Source organism: Oncorhynchus keta, chromosome 34 (genome assembly GCF_023373465.1).
Source record: "Oncorhynchus keta strain PuntledgeMale-10-30-2019 chromosome 34, Oket_V2, whole genome shotgun sequence".
NCBI classification, from domain to species: Eukaryota; Metazoa; Chordata; class Actinopteri; order Salmoniformes; family Salmonidae; genus Oncorhynchus; species Oncorhynchus keta.
The window spans coordinates 32,076,923-32,097,839 of record NC_068454.1 but is presented as its reverse complement, the minus strand read 5'-3'; the positions used below and the strand labels follow the sequence as shown (position 1 = coordinate 32,097,839).

The window sequence follows — 20,917 nt, the reverse complement described above, 5'->3', positions numbered from 1 at the left end:
GGAAATGTTTAGGAGCAACAACGGCTCAGCCGCGAAGTTGTAGACAAGCTCACAGAATTGGACTGCGGAGTGTTGAAGTGCGTAGCACGTAATGATCGTCTGTCCCCAGTTGCAACACTCACTACCAAGTTCCGAACTGCCTCTGGAAGCAACATCTGCACAATAACTGTTCATAGGGAGCTTCATGAAATGGATTTCCATGGCCGAGCACAAAAGCCTAAGATCACCATGCGCAATGCCAAGCGTCGGCTGGAGTGTTTTAAAGCTCGCCGCCATTGGACTGTGGAGCGATGAATCACGCTTCACCATCTGGCAGTCAACGGAAGAATCTGGGTTTGGCGGATGCCAGGAGAACGCTACCTGCCCGAATGAATAGTGCCAACTGTAAAGTTTGGTGGATGATAAATAATGGTCTGGGGCTGTTTTTCATGGTTGGGGTTAGGCTCTTTGTTCCAGTGAAGGGAAATCTTGACGCTACAGCATACAATGACATTCTAGATAATTCTGTGCTTCCAACTTTGTGGCAACAGTTTGGGGGAGGCCCTTTCCTTTTTCAGGATAACAATGCCCCTGTGCACAAAACGAGATTCATACAGAAATGGTTTGTCGAGATTGGTGTGGAAGAACTTGACTGGCCTGCACAGAGCCCTATCCTCAACTCCATCGAACATCTTTTGGATGAATTGGAACGCCGACTGCGAGCCAGGCCTAATCGCCCAACATCAGTGCCCGACCTCACTAATGCTCTTGTGGCTGAATGGAAGCAAGTCCCCGCAGCAATGTTCCAACATCTAGTGAAAAGCCTTCCCAGAAGAGTGGAGGCTGTTATATCATCAAAGGGGGGACCAACTACATAGTAATGCCATTGTTTTGGAATGAGATGTTCATTGAGCAGGTCCACATACTTTTGATCATGTAGTGTACCAGAGATTCTAACGATATCAACAGAAATGGCTCTTCAATAATGACAATGGCAAACTGTTATTGAGTAATTATGACATAAGTGAGTGGTATAACACAGATATCCCTCTATCCCTTTCTCCCTTCCTCCTCCATATCCCCTCCCTAATCCCTTTCTCCCTACTCCCTCCATATCCCCTCCCTAATCCCTTTCTCCCTACTCCCTCCATATCCCCTCCCTAATCCCTTTCTCCCTACTCCCTCCATATCCCCTCCCTGATCCCTTTCTCCCTACTCCCTCCATATCCCCTCCCTAATCCCTTTCTCCCTACTCCCTCCATATCCCCTCCCTAATCCCTTTCTCCCTACTCCCTCCATATCCCCTCCCTAATCCCTTTCTCACTCCCTCCATATCCCCTCCCTAATCCCTTTCTCCCTACTCCCTCCATATCCCCTCCCTAATCCCTTTCTCACTACTCCCTCCATATCCCTCCCTAATCCCTTTCTCACTACTCCCTCCATATCCCCTCCCTAATCCCTTTCTCACTACTCCCTCCATATCCCCTCCCTAATCCCTTTCTCACTACTCCCTCCATATCCCCTCCCTAATCCCTTTCTCCCTACTCCCTCCATATCCCCTCCCTAATCCCTTTCTCCCTACTCCCTCCATATCCCCTACTCCTCCATATCCCCTCCCTAATCCCTTTCTCCCTACTCTCTCCATATCCCCCTCCCTAATCCCTTTCTCCCTACTCCCTCCATATCCCCTCCCTAATCCCTTTCTCCCTACTCCCTCCATATCCCCTCCCTGATCCCTTTCTCCCTACTCCCTCCATATCCCCTCCCTAATCTCTTTCTCCCTACTCCCTCCATATCCCCTCCCTAATCCCTTTCTCACTGCCTCCATCCCTTCCTCCCCCTCTCCCTTCCTCGAGTTGAGCAGTATATGCCAGGGCCGAGGGCGTGTGTGTGCCCTCCCAGAGAGCCTCTCAGCGTGGAGTGGCCTAAATATTCACTTAACTCATTAACTGGTGCCGGGACCCCACTGAGACATGAATATACAGTAGCAGCAAAGATAGTGTTGGTATTCTCCTCTGTTCAATTTGAATCTCTTCTTCTCTTCTCTTGCCACGAGCGTCAAACACCCAGGTCTCCCAGCAGTAGGGCAGGTGTTCCTCTACAGTGCTTCAAGTTTCTCTCTATGTGCTCTATCAAGGAAACAGAGAATGCAGCCTCAGTATCGAATCATGTCTATTGGACCTTCAGTGGGGGGGAAAAGTTGTATTACGTCAAACTTCAACTACAAAATGAAGACAAATAACAGAAACATCATCAGTTAAAACACACAACATTATATCTAGCTCTAATGCATATGCTGCTGCTACTGTCTATTATCTATCCTGTTGCCTAGTTACTTTACCCCTACCTACAGTTGAAGTCTGAATTTTACAGACATTAAAACTCGTTTTTCAACCACTCCACACATTTCTTGTTAACAAACTATAGTTTTGGCAAGTCAGTTAGGACATCTACTTTGTGCATGACACAAGTCATTTTTCCAACAATTGTTTACAGACAGATTATTTCACTTATAATTCACTGTATCACAATTCCAGTGGGTCAGAAGTTTACATAAAAAATTGTAGACCTCCACAAGTCTGGTTCATCCTTGGAAGCAATTTCCAAACGCCTGAAGGTACCACATTCATCTGTACAAACAATAGTACGCAAGTATAAACACCATGGGACCATGCAGCCGTCATACCGATCAGGAAGGAGACGTGTTCTGTCTTCTAGAGATTAATTTACTTTGGTGAGAAAAGTGCAAATCAATCTCAGAACAACAGCAAAGGACCTTGTGCAGTTGCTGGAGGAAACAGGTATAAAAGTATCTATATCCACAGAAAAACGAGTCCTATATCAACTGTGGCGTACAGCAGGTCAGCCACCAGGGGGAGACTCGTCGAGGCCTGGTAACAGATGAAGTCTACATCACGAGGCGGTGGCCACATCTGCTGGAAGTGCCAGGTCTCGACGGGCTCTCCGGACAGGACAAATTGGGGCTGATTGGGAGTTGGTGAGTAATCAAGGGCGGCTTGCTCACCAGCTGTGCGAGGCCCATAAAGCTGCCAGAAGGGCAGCACATAGGGAGAGGACGAGGGGAAGTGAGGTGACTTCCATGTGGTTGGATACGGTTACCCGAGCTAAGCCGAGGGAGTTGAGTTTGTTTGCCCGACAGGATACAGGAAGACCCGGAGCCCAGGAGAAGGTATCCCGGAGAGGGTCTCATGGGGGAGACCTGTTCTTTTCTTTTTGATGTATTATTTAATAAACACCCTTGAAACTGAGCTAATCATACTCTGTCCGTGTCTGATCTATGTAAACGTCTTGACCAAACCCCCTGGTCTGCCACATTATATAACCTGAAATGCCACTCAGCAAGGAAGAAGCCACTGCTCCAAAACCGCCATAAAAAAAAGCCAGACTACGGTTTGCAACTGCACATGGGGACAAAGATCGTACTTTTTGGAGAAATGTCCTCTGGTCTGATGAAACAAAAATAGAACTGTTTGGCCATAATGACCATCCTTATGTTTGGAGGAAAAAGGGGGAGGCTTGCATGCTGAAGAACACCATCCCAACCATGAAGCATGGGGGTGGCAGCATCATGTTGTGGGGGTACTTTGCTGCTTGAGGGACTGGTGCACTTCACAAAATAGATGGCATCATGAGGGAGGAAAATTATGTAGATATATTGAAGCAACATATCAAGACATCAGTCAGGAAGTTAAAGCCTGGTCGCAAATGGGTCTTCCAAATGGACAATGACCCCAAGCATGCTTCCAACGTTGTGTCAAAATGTTTTAAGGACAACAAAGTCAATGTATTGGAGTGGCCATCACAAAGCCCTGACCTCAATCCTATAGAACATTTGTGGACAGAACTGAAAAAGCGTGTGCGAGCAAGGAGGCCTACAAACCTGACTCAGTGACATCAGCTCTGTCAGGAGGAATGGGCCAAAATTCATCTAACAAATTGTGGGAAGCTTGTGGAAGGCTACCCAAAACATTTTACCCAAGTTAAACAATTTAAAGGCAATGCTAACAAATAATAATTCAGTGTATGTAAACTTCTGACCCACTGGGAATGTGATGAATGAAATAAAAACTGAAAAAAATATTCTCTCTACTATTATTCTAACATGTCACATTCTTAAAATAAAGTGGTGATCCTAACTGACCTAAGACAGGGAATTTCTACTAGGACTAAATGTCAGGAATTGTGAAAACTGAGTTTAAATGTATTTGGCTAAGGTGCATTTAAACGTCCGACTAGATAGTGCATTTGGAAAGTATTCAGACCCCTTGACGTTTTCCACATTTTGTTTTGTTTATTCTAAATATTTTTTCCTCATCAATCTACACACAATACACCATAATGAAAAGTGAAAACAGTTTTTGCAGACATTTTTGCGCATGTATTAAAAATAAAAACAGAAATACCTTATTTACATTAGTATTCAGACCCTTTGCTATGAGACTCACAATTGAGCTCAGGTGTGTCCTGTTTCTATTGATCATCCTTGAGATGCTTCAACAAATTGATTGGATTCTACCTGTGGTATATTGAATTCATTGGACATGATTTGGAAATGCACACATCTGTCTATATAAGGTCCCACAGTTGACCGTGCATGTCAGAGCAAAAACCAAGCCATGAGGTCGAATGAATTGTCAGTAGGCATTGTGTCGAGGCACAGGTCTGGGGAAGGGTACCAAAAAAATGCTGCAGCATTGAAGGTCCCCAAGAACACAGTGGCCTCCATCATTCTTAAATGGAAGAAACCTGCTCCAGAGCGCTCAGGACCTCATACTGGGGCAAAGGTTCACCTTCCAACAGGACAACGACCCTGAGCACACAGCCAAGGCAACGCATGAGTGGCTTCACAACAATGTCCTCGAGTGGCCCAGCCAGAGCCCGGACTTTAACCCATTTGATCATCTCTGGAGATACCTGAAAATAGATGTGCCGCAACTCTCCCCATCTAACCAGACAGATCTTGAGAGGATCTGCTGAGAAGAATGGGAGAACTCCCCAAGTACAGGTGTGCCAAGCTTGTAGCGTCGTACTCAAGAAGACTCGAGGCTGTAATCGCTGCCAAAGTTGCTTCAACATAGTACTGAATAAAGGGTCTGAATACTTACGTAAATGTGAAATTTCCGTTTTTAATATATTTGCAAAAATGTCTAAAAACAGATTTTGCTTTGTCATTATGGGGTATTATGTGTCGATTGATGAGGTAAACAAAAACAATTTCATACATTTTAGAATAAGACTGAACTTAAACAAAATGTGGAAAAAGTCAAGGGTTCTGAATACTTTCCGAATGCACTGTACATATGTACCTCCATTTCCTTGTACCCTTGCACCTCAACTCGGTACTGTTACCCCGTGTATTTTGCCAAGCTATCATTGCTCATTTTGTATTTTGTCCTTGTGTTACCATTTTTCTATTATTATAATTTTTTATAATTCTTTATTTGCATTGTTGGGAAGGGCCCGTAAATAAGCATTTCACTGTCAGTCTCCATCTGTTGTTTACGAAGCATGTGACAATTAAAATATGATTTGAGTAGCAATGATTTTTGATGACATCATGAATGAATCATTACAAGCCTGAGCCACGCATTGGGCTGTCACGCACACGCCCTGCATGGAATAATGCGACGAGCAACAACAACAACAACAGTTTAAACATCCTACAGTAGCCTAACACTATCACTATCACCAATAGCCTAGCGATGACAACAGTGACACATCAAAGGTAAAAGGCTCGTGGTGCTGAATGGAAAGCGACCGTAATCTACACGCTCCGTGCAGGAGAGAAACGCTTTTTGTAAATCACACGGCCAATAAAAAGAAAGCAGTCACACACAGCATAGCCTACTGTAAAAACAGCCCGTTCACAAGAATCCAGTAGGCCCCTGCGATAATAGCAAAAATACAACCATTAAGCATTTCCAAATTGACATGTACCGCTATTATTTCCCATTACAAACATATTTTATCTTGTTCAGCACACAAAGTAACCGGTGATGTAAAGGTTAAATGCAACAATGTTTCACATGCAATATTTACAAAGAGATACCTAACAGCAAGCGGGTGCCACTGCCACTCACCAAATGATGATCATCTTAAACTTCACTTTTAAAGTTCACCTTGAAGGGCGACATGAAAGGCGCAATGCAGCCTTTAACATCTGGGTAAAAATGTTTTCATTAAAATGGTCAAAAACAAACAAAAATCTCATCTTGGTAAAGAGCAATTTCTCAAGCAAGAATTTTTGTCTGGGAGTGGTCTGAGTGGGGAAGAGAAACTAGCTGGTTTGGAACGGTTTTTCTTTGTTATTGGTCTATTAACTTATGAGGACGCCAGGCAGGCCAAAACTCCATCCCACCAAAACAGCCAGGCAGGCCAAAACTCCATCCCACCAAAACAGCCAGGCAGGCCAAAACTCCATCCCACCAAAACAGCCAGGCAGGCCAAAACTCCATCCCACCAAAACAGCCTGGCTGAATTTCAGGCAGTCTTTTCAAACAATTATTTCACTAAAACGAAATTGACATTATTTTCACAATTTCACAGTACTAATCCAACTTCATAGTGTGGACATATAATATACTGTACACTACCATTAAAAAGTTTGGGGTCACTTAGAAATGTCCTTGTTTTTGAAAGAAAAGCACATTTTTGTCCAATAAAATAAAATCAAGTTGATCAGAAATACAGTGTAGACATTGTAAATGTTGTAAATGACTATTGTTAGCTGGAAACGGCAGATTTTTTATGGAATATCTACATAGGTGTACAGAGGCCCATTATCAGCAACTATCACTCCTGTGTTCCAATGGCACGGTGTTAGCCTTTTAAAAGTATAAACTTGGATTAGCTAATTGATCATTAGCAATTATGTTGGAATAGCTGAAAACTGTTGTTCTGATTAAAGAAGCAACACATCTGGCCTTCTTTAGACTAGTTGAATATCTCGAGCATGAGCATTTGTGGGTTCGATTACAGGCTCAAAATGTCCAGAAACAAAGAACTTTCTTCTGAAACTCATCAGTCTATTCTTGTTCTGAGAAATGAAGGCTATTCCATGCGAGAAATTGCCAAGTAACTGAAGATCCCGTACAACACTGTGTACTACTCCCTTCACAGAACCGCCTCAAACTGGCTCTAACCAGAATAGAAAGAGGAGTGGGAGGCCCCGGTGCACAACTGAGCAAGAGGACAAGTACATTAGAGTGTTTAGTTTGAAGTCGGAAGTTTGCATACATCTTAGCCAAATACATTTAAACTCAGTTTTTCACAATTCCTGACATTTAAAATTCCCTGTTTTAGGTCAGTTAGGATCACCACTTTGTTTTAAGAATGTGAAATGTCAGAATAATAGTTGAGAGAATGATTTAGTTCAGCTTTTATTTCTTTCATCACATTCCCAGTGGGTCAGAAGTTTACATACATTCAATTTGTATTTGGAAGACCCATTTGCCATCTATTTTGTGAAATGCACCAGTCCCTCCTGCAGCAAAGCACCACCACAACATGATGCTGCCACCCTGTGCTTCACGGTTGGGATAGTGTTCTTCAGCCTGCAAGCCTCCCCCTTTGTCCTCCAAACATAGTGATGGTCACTGGCCAAACAGTTCTATTTTTGTTTCATCAGACCAGAGGACATTTCTCCATAAAAGTACGATCTTTGTCCCCAGTTTGCAGTTGCAAACCTTAGTCTGGCTTTTTTATAGCGGTTTTGGAGCAGTGGTTTCTTCCTTGCTGAGTGGTCTTTCGGGTTATGTTTGATATAGGACTTGTTTTACTGTGGATATAGATAATTTTGTACCTGATTCCTCCAGCATCTTCACAAGTGCCTTTGCTGTTGTTCTGGGATTGATTTGCACTTTTCGCACCAAAGTACGTTTATCTCTAGGAGCGGTATGACGGTTGTGAGGTCCCATGGTGTTTATACTTGCATACTATTGTTTGTACAGATGAATGTGATACCTTCAGGCATTTGGAAATTGCTCCCAAGGATGATCCAGACTTGTGGAGGTCTACAATTGTTTTTCTGAGGTCTTGGCTGATTTCTTTTGATTTTGATGTCAAGCAAAGAGGCACTGAGTTTGGAGGTAGGCCTTGAAATACATTCACAGGTACACCTCCAATTGACTCAAGTGATGTCAATTAGACTATCAATTAGCCAAGCTTCTAAAGCCATGACATCATTTTCTGGAATTTTCCAAGCTGTTTAAAGGCACAGTCAATTTAGTGTATGTAAACTTCTGGCCCACTGGAATTGTGATACAGTAAATTATAAGTGAAATAATACGTCTGTAAACAATTGTTGGAAAAGTTACTTGTGTCATGCACAAAGTAGATGTCCTAACCGACTTGCCAAAACTGTAGTTTGTTAATGAGAAATGTGTGGAGTGGTTGAAAAATGAGTTTTAATGACTGCAACCTAAGTGTATGTAAACTTCCGACTTCAACTCTATCTGCAATATTACAGCTAATCTACCCCCTAAAAGAAAACTCAAACTAGGATACTGCTCGCACTCAGCAGTGACTTGTCTAGGCCTTCGTGAAGGCGGAAGTAGAAACAAACTGTCCCACCCATTGCAAAATGTGATTGGTTGTTTTCTCTGTCACTCCAAAATTCTGCCCTAATACAGTTGAATGCAGATGCATTCCGCCTAGCTTCTGAGGGCCTAGCCAATGGCTAGCGAAGATTTTTCTCCCCAGAGACCACCAAAGAACAATGTTCAGTGTTAACCATTCCCTTTCCAACACAAACTGAATAAATTAAATAGAATATCGTTTAAATTGAAGAAAAGATTAAATAGAAATTACAACGAAATTTAAATACAAAAATATAAATAATTGTATAAATCATTATGAATGCTTTTGTGCTGAATGCCCTTACAGTTCCCCACTGATCCTTAGACTACATCTCCCATGAGGCCACATCACAGTGATCAATCCCACTCCTTGTCACATTTTGGAGTTGGTTGGTTCATTTGAGTTCATGCCTGGTAGACTAGTTCATAATAAATGGTTCAAATGGAAACTGTCTGCATATTATTAGCTTAAATGAAAAATCAGCAACGTGTTCGCAGCAACCTGCTTTCCCCAGGGCTTCTTGCAAATGGAACAACTGTCAATGATGTAACTTGAGAGTGGTGAATGTCTATGAATGTATCCCAAATGTCACCCTATTCCACATAGTCCACTACTTTCAGCCATCCCTATGGGCTCTGGTCAAAGGTGCACAATATAGGAAATATGGTGCCATTCAACACGCAGGCAGGGTGGTGTAACAAATTGACACCATTCCAGATGTCCAGTCTGGTGTTTCTTCAATAAGAGGGGGGCAGTAAAGAGAAAGAGGAGGAGGGCATATTCTTAGGCCTCAGTGCAATTAAAGTGCTGTAATTAAGTGTGGAGGCTACACAGACAGACAGAGAGACAGACAGACAGACAGGCAGACAGGCAGGCAGGCAGGCAGGCAGGCAGGCAGGCAGGCAGGCAGGCAGGCAGGCAGGCAGACAGACAGACAGACAGACAGACAGACAGACAGACAGACAGACAGACAGACAGACAGACAGACAGACAGACAGACAGACAGACAGACAGACACAGGCTTGTCACCAGAGCATAGCACTGTGCCATTACTGTCCCAGCCAGCTGACAGCTGAAATGCCATCCACACATTAGCACACTCTCTAGTGTCAACACAGACACAGAGTCATACACTTAAAAAAGACACTGCTCAACACTGAAAGTAACACATCCATACACATTTAATGTGTGCGCACACAAACACAGCACAAAACACTCATACATCCTGCCCAAAATTGTCTCATTGGAACATGTCAAAATAGGCACATTTAACCTGCTTTGCCTGGAGAGTTGAAGTTTAAACACGGTTTAAATACAGATAAGCTGGCTATAGTCCTACAGGTAACCGTGGCGATGTGCCAGACAGACGGAGAATATTAGAGAGCTTCATCCTCACAGGGAGAAAAAACAACCTGTCTACCCAGAACCAGACTGTTACACAATAAGAATGATATGATCATCTAGGATCATAGGACTGAGGAACTCACTGATTGTCTAATCGGTCAGGAGAGAGTTCTTAGAATGGGCCCCTTCAATGTGTCTGCTTCAGTTGGCTCTGATAATTAACCATCCATGTACACACAGTCACAGCACCCTTGTTAGTGGCCCCTTCTATCAGACTTACACACACTCTCAACCTCAGTCACTGGAGACACACATACCCATCCTTGCAAACCTCCAAAAGCAACCACCCACACAATCACACAGAGTCAAATTGTTCTGTGCCATCAGTGTGTGTGGTTTGGTTTAACTATCCTTGTGGGGACCAGAAGTCCTCACAAGGATAGTAAAACAAGGAAAATTTCCCCAGACCCTACAAGTAAAAAGGCTATTTTAGGCTTAGGGGTTAGGCTTAGGGTTAGGGTTACAATTAGGGTTAGGGTTAGATTTAAGGTTGGGTTTAGGTTTAGCGTTAGAGTTAGGTTTAGGGTTAGGGAAAATATGATTTTGAAAGGGAATAAATGTTTTGTTCCCCACAAGGATAGTAAAACAAAAGTGTGTGTGTGCATGTGTGTGTGTGTGTGTGTGTGTGTGGAGAGAGAGCGATGGAAGAGGGGGTGGTAGAAAGAGCAGAGCCGTAATCAGACACACAGAGAGAAGGATAAGCAGGAAAGAAAGAGATAAGAAAGAAAATCAGAGGGAGAGAGAGAGAGGCAGTGCGATTAGACCTCTATTTTGGCAGGGGTATGCTATTTAAACGCTGTGAGTGTAACCGGTGTGGCTAACTAGATAGCGGTGCGCGCTAGTGGCATTTCGATCCGTGGCGTCACTTGCTCTGAGACCTTGAAGTAGTTGTTTCCCCTTGCTCTGCAAGGGCCGTGGCTTTTGTGGAGCGATAGGTAATGATGCTTCATGGGAGGCAGTTGTTGATGTGTTCAGAGGGTCCTTGGTTGAAGCCCAGGTTAGGGCGAGGAGAGGGACGGAAGCAACACTGTTACATGAGCAATGTACCTTCTGTAGATACAGTATGGCTGTAACAGATTACTGTCTGATCTTCCTGGGCTTGGTGTAGATGATTGTTGTGCATCTGGTATATGTATCTTGTATGTGAAACTATTTTCTGTTTGTATCATTAAGTATTATCTATGACTGATTATTACGTTGAAGACACACTCACGCACACAGACACACACACTCACACACTTACACATCCTCCACCCCCACTTCCCCCCTCCACACACAGCAACACACACACACTAACCTCTCCCTGTCCCTTTGCCACCAGCCCTGATGCATGCGGTGGTGTTTGGTAACGTGACCGCCATCATTCAGAGGATGTACTCTCGACGCTCCCTCTACCACACCCGTACCAAGGACCTGAAGGACTTCATCAGGGTCCACCGCCTGCCCAAAGCCCTGGAGCAACGTATGCTGGAGTGCTTCCAGACAACCTGGTCTGTTAATAATGGCATCGACGTCAGCGAGGTGGGTTATTGCCTCTCTTTCTTCCCCCTATTCTACATCTTCAACTTTCTCTCTCACCTGTCAATCCTCTCTGTCCAAACTCTATCGCTCATCTTTTATTCTCTCTTTCTCATCCCCCATTCTCTCTAGTTGTTGAAGGACTTCCCAGACGAGTTGAGGGCGGACATCGCCATGCACCTGAATAAGGAGCTGCTGCAGCTGCCGCTGTTTGAGTCGGCCAGTAGGGGGTGTCTGCGCTCCCTGTCCCTCATCATCAAGACGTCGTTTTGCGCCCCGGGAGAGTTCCTCATCCGCCAGGGAGACGCCCTGCAGGCCATCTACTTTGTCTGCTCCGGGTCCATGGAGGTGCTGAAGGACAACACTGTGTTGGCTATACTAGGTAAGGAGACATAGGGCACACAGACTCACGCACGCAGGCACACATGTACACACGCACACACGCACACAGGCACACACACATAAGTGCATATACCTGATGACATGCACATTCTAACAGACCTGCTTTTGTTTTCTAAACAATCACACAATACACATGCATTTGCAGTGAATTACACAGCCTGGTCTCATAGACTAGACGTAGCATAGTAAACATATATCCGGGACACCCAGATTATGTTACGTTTGGTATTAGACTAAAGTAAGGTGGTTGGTCGGGGTGGATGGGTAGGCATAAAACACAAAAGCTACTTTGGCAACTACTTAGCATGTTAGCTAATCCTTCCCCTAAACCCTAAACTTACCCCTAACCCCTAGCCTAGCTAACGATAGCCACCTAGCTAACGTTAGTGTTAACCACCTAGCTAATGTTAGTCACAACAAATTGGAATGTCACCCTATTTGCAAATTCGTAACATATTGTTCAAACTGTAAATCGTATCATACATATCATACATATCGTACAAAATGGATGATGGACATCCACAAATTCATGCATACCATACGAAACGTAACATATCACAATTGGTATGTCCCGGGTTTACATTTACTATGTTACGTGTACCCCTGAGTCCAGGTTGAAATACAGGGGAGCACTGGATTGGAAACCCCCTAACCCCAATCTATACCAGTTTAAATCTAGTTAACCTTTACAGTATCAAGAAGCTGGTGCATCATATAAGTAAATATCTCATATCTTATATCTACAGGCTGATCTGTATTGATGGGAACTAGGCTATATTATGACCAGAGAGATCACTCCAGATTCAAGTAGAAATGTGGCATTTTTGCAGGTCCCCAGGATGTCAGGAGAAGCTGTCAAAACTGTCCACTAGGGGCAAAAAAACAACTCAAAACAAGTGCCAGGAGCTGGAATTAAACCAGCAGTCTATGGAGTTGGAGCTCACTGCTTAGACCACTGAGCCATCCATCCACAATGAGTTAGCAAGGCTAGTCTTAATTAATGGCTAAACTTAACCTGGAGGTGTTTTTCTGTTTTAACCCTATCCCAAACCTTAATCCTTAACTTAACCAATCAGAATGAATGCCTGAACTGTTAACCAATCGGAATTATTGCCTGATCTTAACCCTAGAGTTATTCCTATTTTTAACCCTATCCCAAACCCTAACCCTTAACTTAACCAATCAGGGTGAAATGAAGTGAGTTACTAGGCAAAAATAGATGTTTTTCCAAGGACGTCAAGAAATGACATGAGACTGTGATATCTTGTTGCAGATTATGACTTGTGTTGAAGTAGGAAGGGGTCTATTAGTATTACTGCAATGACATCTTGAAATGTTGATTAGGGTAACTACGCTCAGAATTAGGAATTATTGGCAGTTGGAAAAGTCATTCAAGGCCATGTAAAGAAACAACAAATTAATGTACAAGTACCCCCTCCCACACAGACAAACACACCCACACAGACAAACACACCCACACAGACAAACAGAGTTGACTGTGTGACAGACTGACAAATGATCCTGTCTCAGTACACTACCGGGCAAAAGTTTTAGAGCACTCATTCAAGGGTTTTTCTTTATTTTTACTATTTTCTACATTGTACAATAATAGTGAAGACATCAACACTATGAAATATCACACATGTAGTAACCAAATAAGTGTTAAACAAATCATAATATATTTTATATTGAAGATTCTTCAAATAGCCACCCTTTGCCTTGATGACAGCTTTGCACACTCTTGGCATTCTCTCAACCAGCTTCACCTGGAAAGCTTTTCCAACAGTCTTGAAGGAGTTCCCACATATGCTGATCACTTGTTGGCTGCATTTCCTTCACTCTGCGGTCCAACTATTCCCAAACCATCTCAAATGGGTTGTGGTCAGGTGATTGTGGAGGCCAGGTCATCTGATGCAGCTCTCCATCACTCTCCTTCTTGGTCAAATAGCCCTTACACAGCCTGGAGGTGTGTTGGCTCATTGTCCTGTTGAAAAACAAATGATAGTCCCACTAAGCTCAAACCAGATGGGATGGCGTATCGCTGCAGAATGCTGTGGTAGCCATGCTGGTTAAGTATGCCTTGAATTCTAAATAAATCACAGATGGTGTCACCAGCAAAGCAGCCCCATGCCATAACACCTCTTCCTCCATGCTTCACGGTGGGAAATACACATGTGGAGATCCTCCATTCACCCACACGTGTCTCACAAGGACACGGCATTTGGAACCAAAAATCTCCAATTTGGACTCCTGACCAAAGGACAGATTTCCACCGGTCTAATGTCCACTGCTCGTGTTTCTTTGGACCAAGCGGGTCTATTCTTATTATTGGTGTCCTTTAGTAGTGGTTTCTTTGCAGAAATTCGACCATGAAGGCCTGATTCACACTGTCTCCTCTGAACATTTGATGTTGAGATGTGTCTGTTAGTTGAACTCTGTGAAGCATTTATTTGGGCTGCAATTTCTGAGACTGGTAACTCTAATGAAAGTATCCTCTGCAGCAGAGGTAACTCTGGTTCTTCCTTTCTTGTGGTGGTCCTCATGAGAGCCAGTTTCATCATAGCGCTTGATGTTTTTTTGCGGCTACACTTGAAGAAACTTTCAAAGTTCTTGAAGTATTCATATTGACTGACCTTCAAGTCTTAAAGTATGGATGGACTGTCATTTCTCTTTGCTTATTTGAGCTGTTCTTCTCATAATATGGACTTGGTATTTTACCAAATAGGGCTGTCTTCTGTATGCCCCTACTACCTTGTCACAACACAACTGATTGGCTCAATCGCTCAAAAAAGGAAATCAATTCCACAAATTAACTTTTAAGAAGGCACACCCATTAAATGAAATGCATTCTAGGTGACTACCTCATCAATCCGGTTGAGAGAATGCTACGAGTGTGCAAAGCTGTCATCAAGGCAAAGGGTGGCTATTTGAAGAAATTCAAATATAAAATATGTTTTGAATTGTTTAATTATTTTTTTGGTTACTACATGTCTCGAAATGTGTTATTTCATTGTTTTGATGTCTTCACTATTATTGAACAATGTACAAAATAGTAAACATTTTTTAAAAACTCTTGAATGAGTATGTGTTCTAAAGCTTTTGACCAGTAGTGTAAAGTGGCCACAGTCAATAAATTTTACAGACAGCTGACGTTCAATCAGACATTGTTGTACTATCCTTGTGGGGACCAAAATTCTAAATCCTATTATCACTAACCCTTAATCCTAACCCTAACCCTTAACCCTTAACCCTTCCCACCCATTCCTTCTTACCCCTGTCGTGTCTTTGGCTATGCCGGATTAAGTGATATGACATGCTATTCTATAAAATAATTTATCCGTAATTAATATTACCTGATTGAGCTAATCATGTAAATGTTAGTGTAGTGTTAGCTAGCTACATAGCTGTCTTTGCTGTCTTCGTATCCAAGATAATTGTGTAGTCTTAGAGTGATTATCTTAATTTACCGAGGTTAGCTAGCCAGCTATTTGTCGTCCTTAACGTAGGAGACACTGCTAGCTAGCCAACAGCTAGCCAACGTCTTCTGAATAGAACTCAACAACCCGGTGCATTCCGCTTCGCTCATTTACATTCTACATTTAAGTCATTTAGCAGACGCTCTTATCCAGAGCGACTTACAAATTGCTCCACAGGTAGTATCACATTTTCATTTAATTTCATTACAGTACAACGGTTTGATTTGTTTGATCGTAGCTAGCTACATAGCTACATAGCTACAAAGATAATTGTGTAGTCTAGAGTGATTTTCTAGGTTAGCTAGCCAGCTATTGTCGTTCTTTTAACGCAACGTAACGTAATCAACACTGCTAGCTAGCCAGCTAGCCCCCGAATAGCAGCACTGTAGAAACTATTACACTCAACGGAACGACTTGATTAGTGTAGTGTCAACAACGCAGCCACTGCCAGCTAGCCTACAAAGTCAACAACGCAGCCACTGCCAGCTAGCCTACTTCAGCAGTACTGTATCATTTTAATCATTTTAGTCAATAAGATTCTTGCTACGTAAGCTTAACTTTCTGAACATTCGAGACGTGTAGTCCACTTGTCATTCCAATCTCCTTTGCATTAGCGTAGCCTCTTCTGTAGCCTGTCAACTATGTGTCTGTCTATCCCTGTTCTCTCCTCTCTGCACAGACCATACAAACGCTCCACATCGCGTGGCCGCGGCCACCCTAATCTGGTGGTCCCAGCGCGCACGACCCACGTGGAGTTCCAGGTCTCCGGTAGCCTCTGGAACTGCCGATCTGCGGCCAACAAGGCAGAGTTCATCTCAGCCTATGCCTCCCTCCAGTCCCTCGACTTCTTGGCACTGACGGAAACATGGATCACCACAGATAACACTGCCACTCCTACTGCTCTCTCTTCGTCCGCCCATGTGTTCTCGCACACCCCGAGAGCTTCTGGTCAGCGGGGTGGTGGCACCGGGATCCTCATCTCTCCCAAGTGGTCATTCTCTCTTTCTCCCCTTACCCATCTGTCTATCGCCTCCTTTGAATTCCATGCTGTCACAGTTACCAGCCCTTTCAAGCTTAACATCCTTATCATTTATCGCCCTCCAGGTTCCTCGGAGAGTTCATCAATGAGCTTGATGCCTTGATAAGCTCCTTTCCTGAGGACGGCTCACCTCTCACAGTTCTGGGCGACTTTAACCTTCCCACGTCTACCTTTGACTCATTCCTCTCTGCCTCCTTCTTTCCACTCCTCTCCTCTTTTGACCTCACCCTCTCACCTTCCCCCTACTCACAAGGCAGGCAATACGCCGACCTCATCTTTACTAGATGCTGTTCTTCCACTAACCTCATTGCAACTCCCTCCAAGTCTCCGACCACTACCTTGTATCCTTTTCCCTCTCGCTCTCATCCAACACTTCCCACACTGCCCCTACTCGGATGGTATCGCGCCGTCCCAACCTTCGCTCTCTCTCCCCCGCTACTCTCTCCTCTTCCATCCTATCATCTCTTCCCTCTGCTCAAACCTTCTCCAACCTATCTCCTGATTCTGCCTCATCAACCCTCCTCTCCTCCCTTTCTGCATCCTTTGACTCTCTATGCCCCTATCCTCCAGGCCGGCTCGGTCCTCCCCTCCCGCTCCGTGGCTCGACGACTCATTGCGAGCTCACAGAACAGGGCTCCGGGCAGCCGAGCGGAAATGGAGGAAAACTCGCCTCCCTGCGGACCTGGCATCCTTTCGCTCCCTCCTCCCTACATTTTCCTCTTCTGTCTCTGCTGCTAAAGCCACTTTCTACCACTCTAAATTCCAAGCTTCTGCCTCTAACCCTAGGAAGCTCTTTGCCACCTTCTCCTCCCTCCTGAATCCTCCTCCCCCCCCCCCCTCCTCCCTCTCTGCAGATGACTTCGTCAACCATTTTGAAAAGAAGGTCGACGACATCCGATCCTCGTTTGCTAAGTCAAACGACACCGCTGGTTCTGCTCACACTGCCCTACCCTGTGCTCTGACCTCTTTCTCCCCTCTCTCTCCAGATGAAATCTCGCGTCTTGTGACGGCCGGCCGCCCAACAACCTGCCCGCTTGACCCTATCCCCTCCTCTCTTCTCCAGACCATTTCCGGAGACCTTCTCCCTTACCTCACCTCGCTCATCAACTCATCCCTGACCGCTGGCTACGTCCCTTCCGTCTTCAAGAGAGCGAGAGTTGCACTCCTTCTGAAAAAACCTACACTCGATCCCTCCGATGTCAATAACTACAGACCAGTATCCCTTCTTTCTTTTCTCTCCAAAACTCTTGAACGTGCCGTCCTTGGCCAGCTCTCCCGCTATCTCTCTCAGAATGACCTTCTTGATCCTAATCAGTCAGGTTTCAAGACTAGTCATTCAACTGAGACTGCTCTTCTCTGTATCACGGAGGCGCTCCGCACCGCTAAAGCTAACTCTCTCTCCTCTGCTCTCATCCTTCTAGACCTATCGGCTGCCTTCGATACTGTGAACCATCAGATCCTCCTCTCCACCCTCTCCGAGTTGGGCATCTCTCGGCGCGGCCCACGCTTGATTGCGTCCTACCTGACAGGTCGCTCCTACCAGGTGGCGTGGCGAGAATCTGTCTCCTCACCACGCGCTCTCACCACTGGTGTCCCCAGGGCTCTGTTCTAGGCCCTCTCCTATTCTCGCTATACACCAAGTCACTTGGCTCTGTCATAACCTCACATGGTCTCTCCTATCATTGCTATGCAGACGACACACAATTAATCTTCTCCTTTCCCCCTTCTGATGACCAGGTGGCGAATCGCATCTCTGCATGTCTGGCAGACATATCAGTGTGGATGACGGATCACCACCTCAAGCTGAACCTCGGCAAGACGGAGCTGCTCTTCCTCCCGGGAAGGACTGCCCGTTCCATGATCTCGCCATCACGGTTGACAACTCCATTGTGTCCTCCTCCCAGAGCGCTAAGAACCTTGGCGTGATCCTGGACAACACCCTGCCGTTCTCAACTAACATCAAGGCGGTGGCCCGTTCCTGTAGGTTCATGCTCTACAACATCCGCAGAGTACGACCCTGCCTCACACAGGAAGCGGCGCAGGTCCTAATCCAGGCACTTGTCATCTCCCGTCTGGATTACTGCAACTCGCTGTTGGCTGGGCTCCCTGCCTGTGCCATTAAACCCCTACAACTCATCCAGAACGCCGCAGCCCGTCTGGTGTTCAACCTTCCCAAGTTCTCTCACGTCACCCCGCTCCTCCGCTCTCTCCACTGGCTTCCAGTTGAAGCTCGCATCCGCTACAAGACCATGGTGCTTGCCTACGGAGCTGTGAGGGGAACGGCACCTCAGTACCTCCAGGCTCTGATCAGGCCCTACACCCAAACAAGGGCACTGTGTTCATCCACCTCTGGCCTGCTCGCCTCCCTACCACTGAGGAAGTACAGTTCCCGCCAGCCCAGTCAAAACTGTTCGCTGCTCTGGCCCCCAATGGTGGAACAAACTCCCTCACGACGCCAGGACAGCGGAGTCAATCACCACCTTCCGGAGACACCTGAAACCCCACCTCTTTAAGGAATACCTAGGATAGGATAAGTAATCCTTCTCACCCCCCCCCCCCCTTTTAAGATTTAGATGCACTATTGTAAAGTGACTGTTCCACTGGATGTCATAAGGTGAATGCACCAATTTGTAAGTCGCTCTGGATAAGAGCGTCTGCTAAATGACTTAAATGTAAATGTAATGTAAATGTAATTAACTAGAGTCAGGGCACCACGAAATAATATTTATAGAGCTATTATCTTCTGAATAAACTCTTAAAGAGAGTTTTTACATCAATAGCAGTCAATATTAATCGTCACTTTAATTCAGTCTCATCTGAAAGTTGTAAATCTTCACGAACCCTGGCTAACAAGTTGAATCAGCAATAGAAAATGTTGGTTTAATTATTTATTTACTAAATACCTAACTAAATACCACACACAATTACACATATACATAATTAATCATAACTTGATTACCAATTACGTCATAAATGAAAACGTCCCTAGCGGGCGGAACAGATGACAGCTGGTTACACAAAAGAAAAGGGTCTGGGTTTGAGTGAAAGAGTGGGAAGACTGAGGAACAAAGGGCGAAGCTGTGCTATCGTAAATACAGTATCTTATGCATTCTAAATTACCGCCCAATGCAATAAATATTTACTCTGAGCTGCGCTTCGGTAGGTTGATGGTAGATGGAAGGTTGTGTTGCCCAACCGAGTCCTTTGTCCTTTGAAGAATGTCGCCGCTAGGAGGTATCACTTCTGTAATGAATAAGAGGTCAAAGTTCATACTATTCGCAACCAAAGCTCACGCTGATGTTGGCTTCGTTCTGTAGTTATTATCTGAACCATTCTGACAACGGACCGTCGTCCTCACATCCTCGGAACAGGAGGTTATATTGTCGTCAAGGCTTTATATAGGAAGGGAGAGGAGGGCATGTTTGAAAAGTGTTATAGCCCATGTCCCTTCACAGGGGCGGGCCACTGATTGAGCAGGTAGGGAGGGACCTTATGAAAATCCAAATCTCACATTTTAAATTGAACAACAATTCCATGTGAATCAGATAACTCTGATGTGTAGACTTTCCACTGTAGAGTTTATGTCATCTTATCATTGATTGTCTCAGATGACAACCGAACTGACATCATATTCATTAAGTACCACCGCATCTGGATTACCAGAATATAGTTCATTTCCCCCCACCTTCTGATGTTCCCAGAATCTCTATGTTAACCAAGGGTTTTGCAAATGTAACATCAGTAGGGTAGAGAGAGGAAAAAAGGGGGAAGAGGGACTGAAGAGGTAACGTTGACACCCCGTGACTGTCATAAACCCCGTCTTAGAGGGATCTGTCCCCTCCTCCACAGCCCTCGTTCCATGGCCACACACATTAATTCAAATAGCCCTAATGCTGAAATGCTATGACAACTCCAGTGCCACTTCCTCTGTCTCTCTCTCTCTCTCTCTCTCTCTCTCTCTCTCTCTCTCTCTCTCTCTCTCTCTCTCTCTCTCTCTCTCTCTCTCTCTCTCTCTCTCTCTCTCTCTCTTTCTCTCCCTTTCTCTCCTTCTCTTTCTCTCTAAGTCTTCTCTTCTTTCCTCTGGATCCACACACCTGTTTCAAGTTATATTCGACGTGCCTCAACTCAATATACAGCAGTGATCACGAAACCTTTGTCAACATAAATATACTTCTTCAGCCTATCACTATAGGCCCTACGTTAAAGGACTAACCATTCCAGGCACGAAGACTCACACGTCAGTAGACACACACTTTTCTAGCTCACGTCATCACCCACAAACACACACACTTCTGCTCCCGCCCGTGGACTAATGTATTGGCTCACACACACATACCTATCATCATTATGCACATACAGTGTTTTCAACCAGTGATACATAAAAACATGAAACAACACACACATCTATTTACATATAAATGCTGTGTCTTCCGAGTGTATTGTGTGATAACAGACCCCATAGTCATGTATAATGATCAAGGTCAAGCCTCTAGCGGTTAGC

General features: G+C 44.6%; 1 protein-coding gene across 1 annotated transcript in view; it reads left to right on the top strand.

Moving 5' to 3' along the window:
- Positions 1-20,917, top strand: part of LOC118366659 (potassium voltage-gated channel subfamily H member 3) — a 221,509-nt gene that overhangs the window by 180,536 nt on the left and 20,056 nt on the right. The window contains exons 9-10 of the mRNA XM_052493694.1: positions 11,303-11,502; positions 11,632-11,881. Of these exons, the coding sequence (XP_052349654.1) occupies positions 11,303-11,502; positions 11,632-11,881 (450 nt within the window). The remainder of the gene's footprint in view (positions 1-11,302; positions 11,503-11,631; positions 11,882-20,917) is intronic.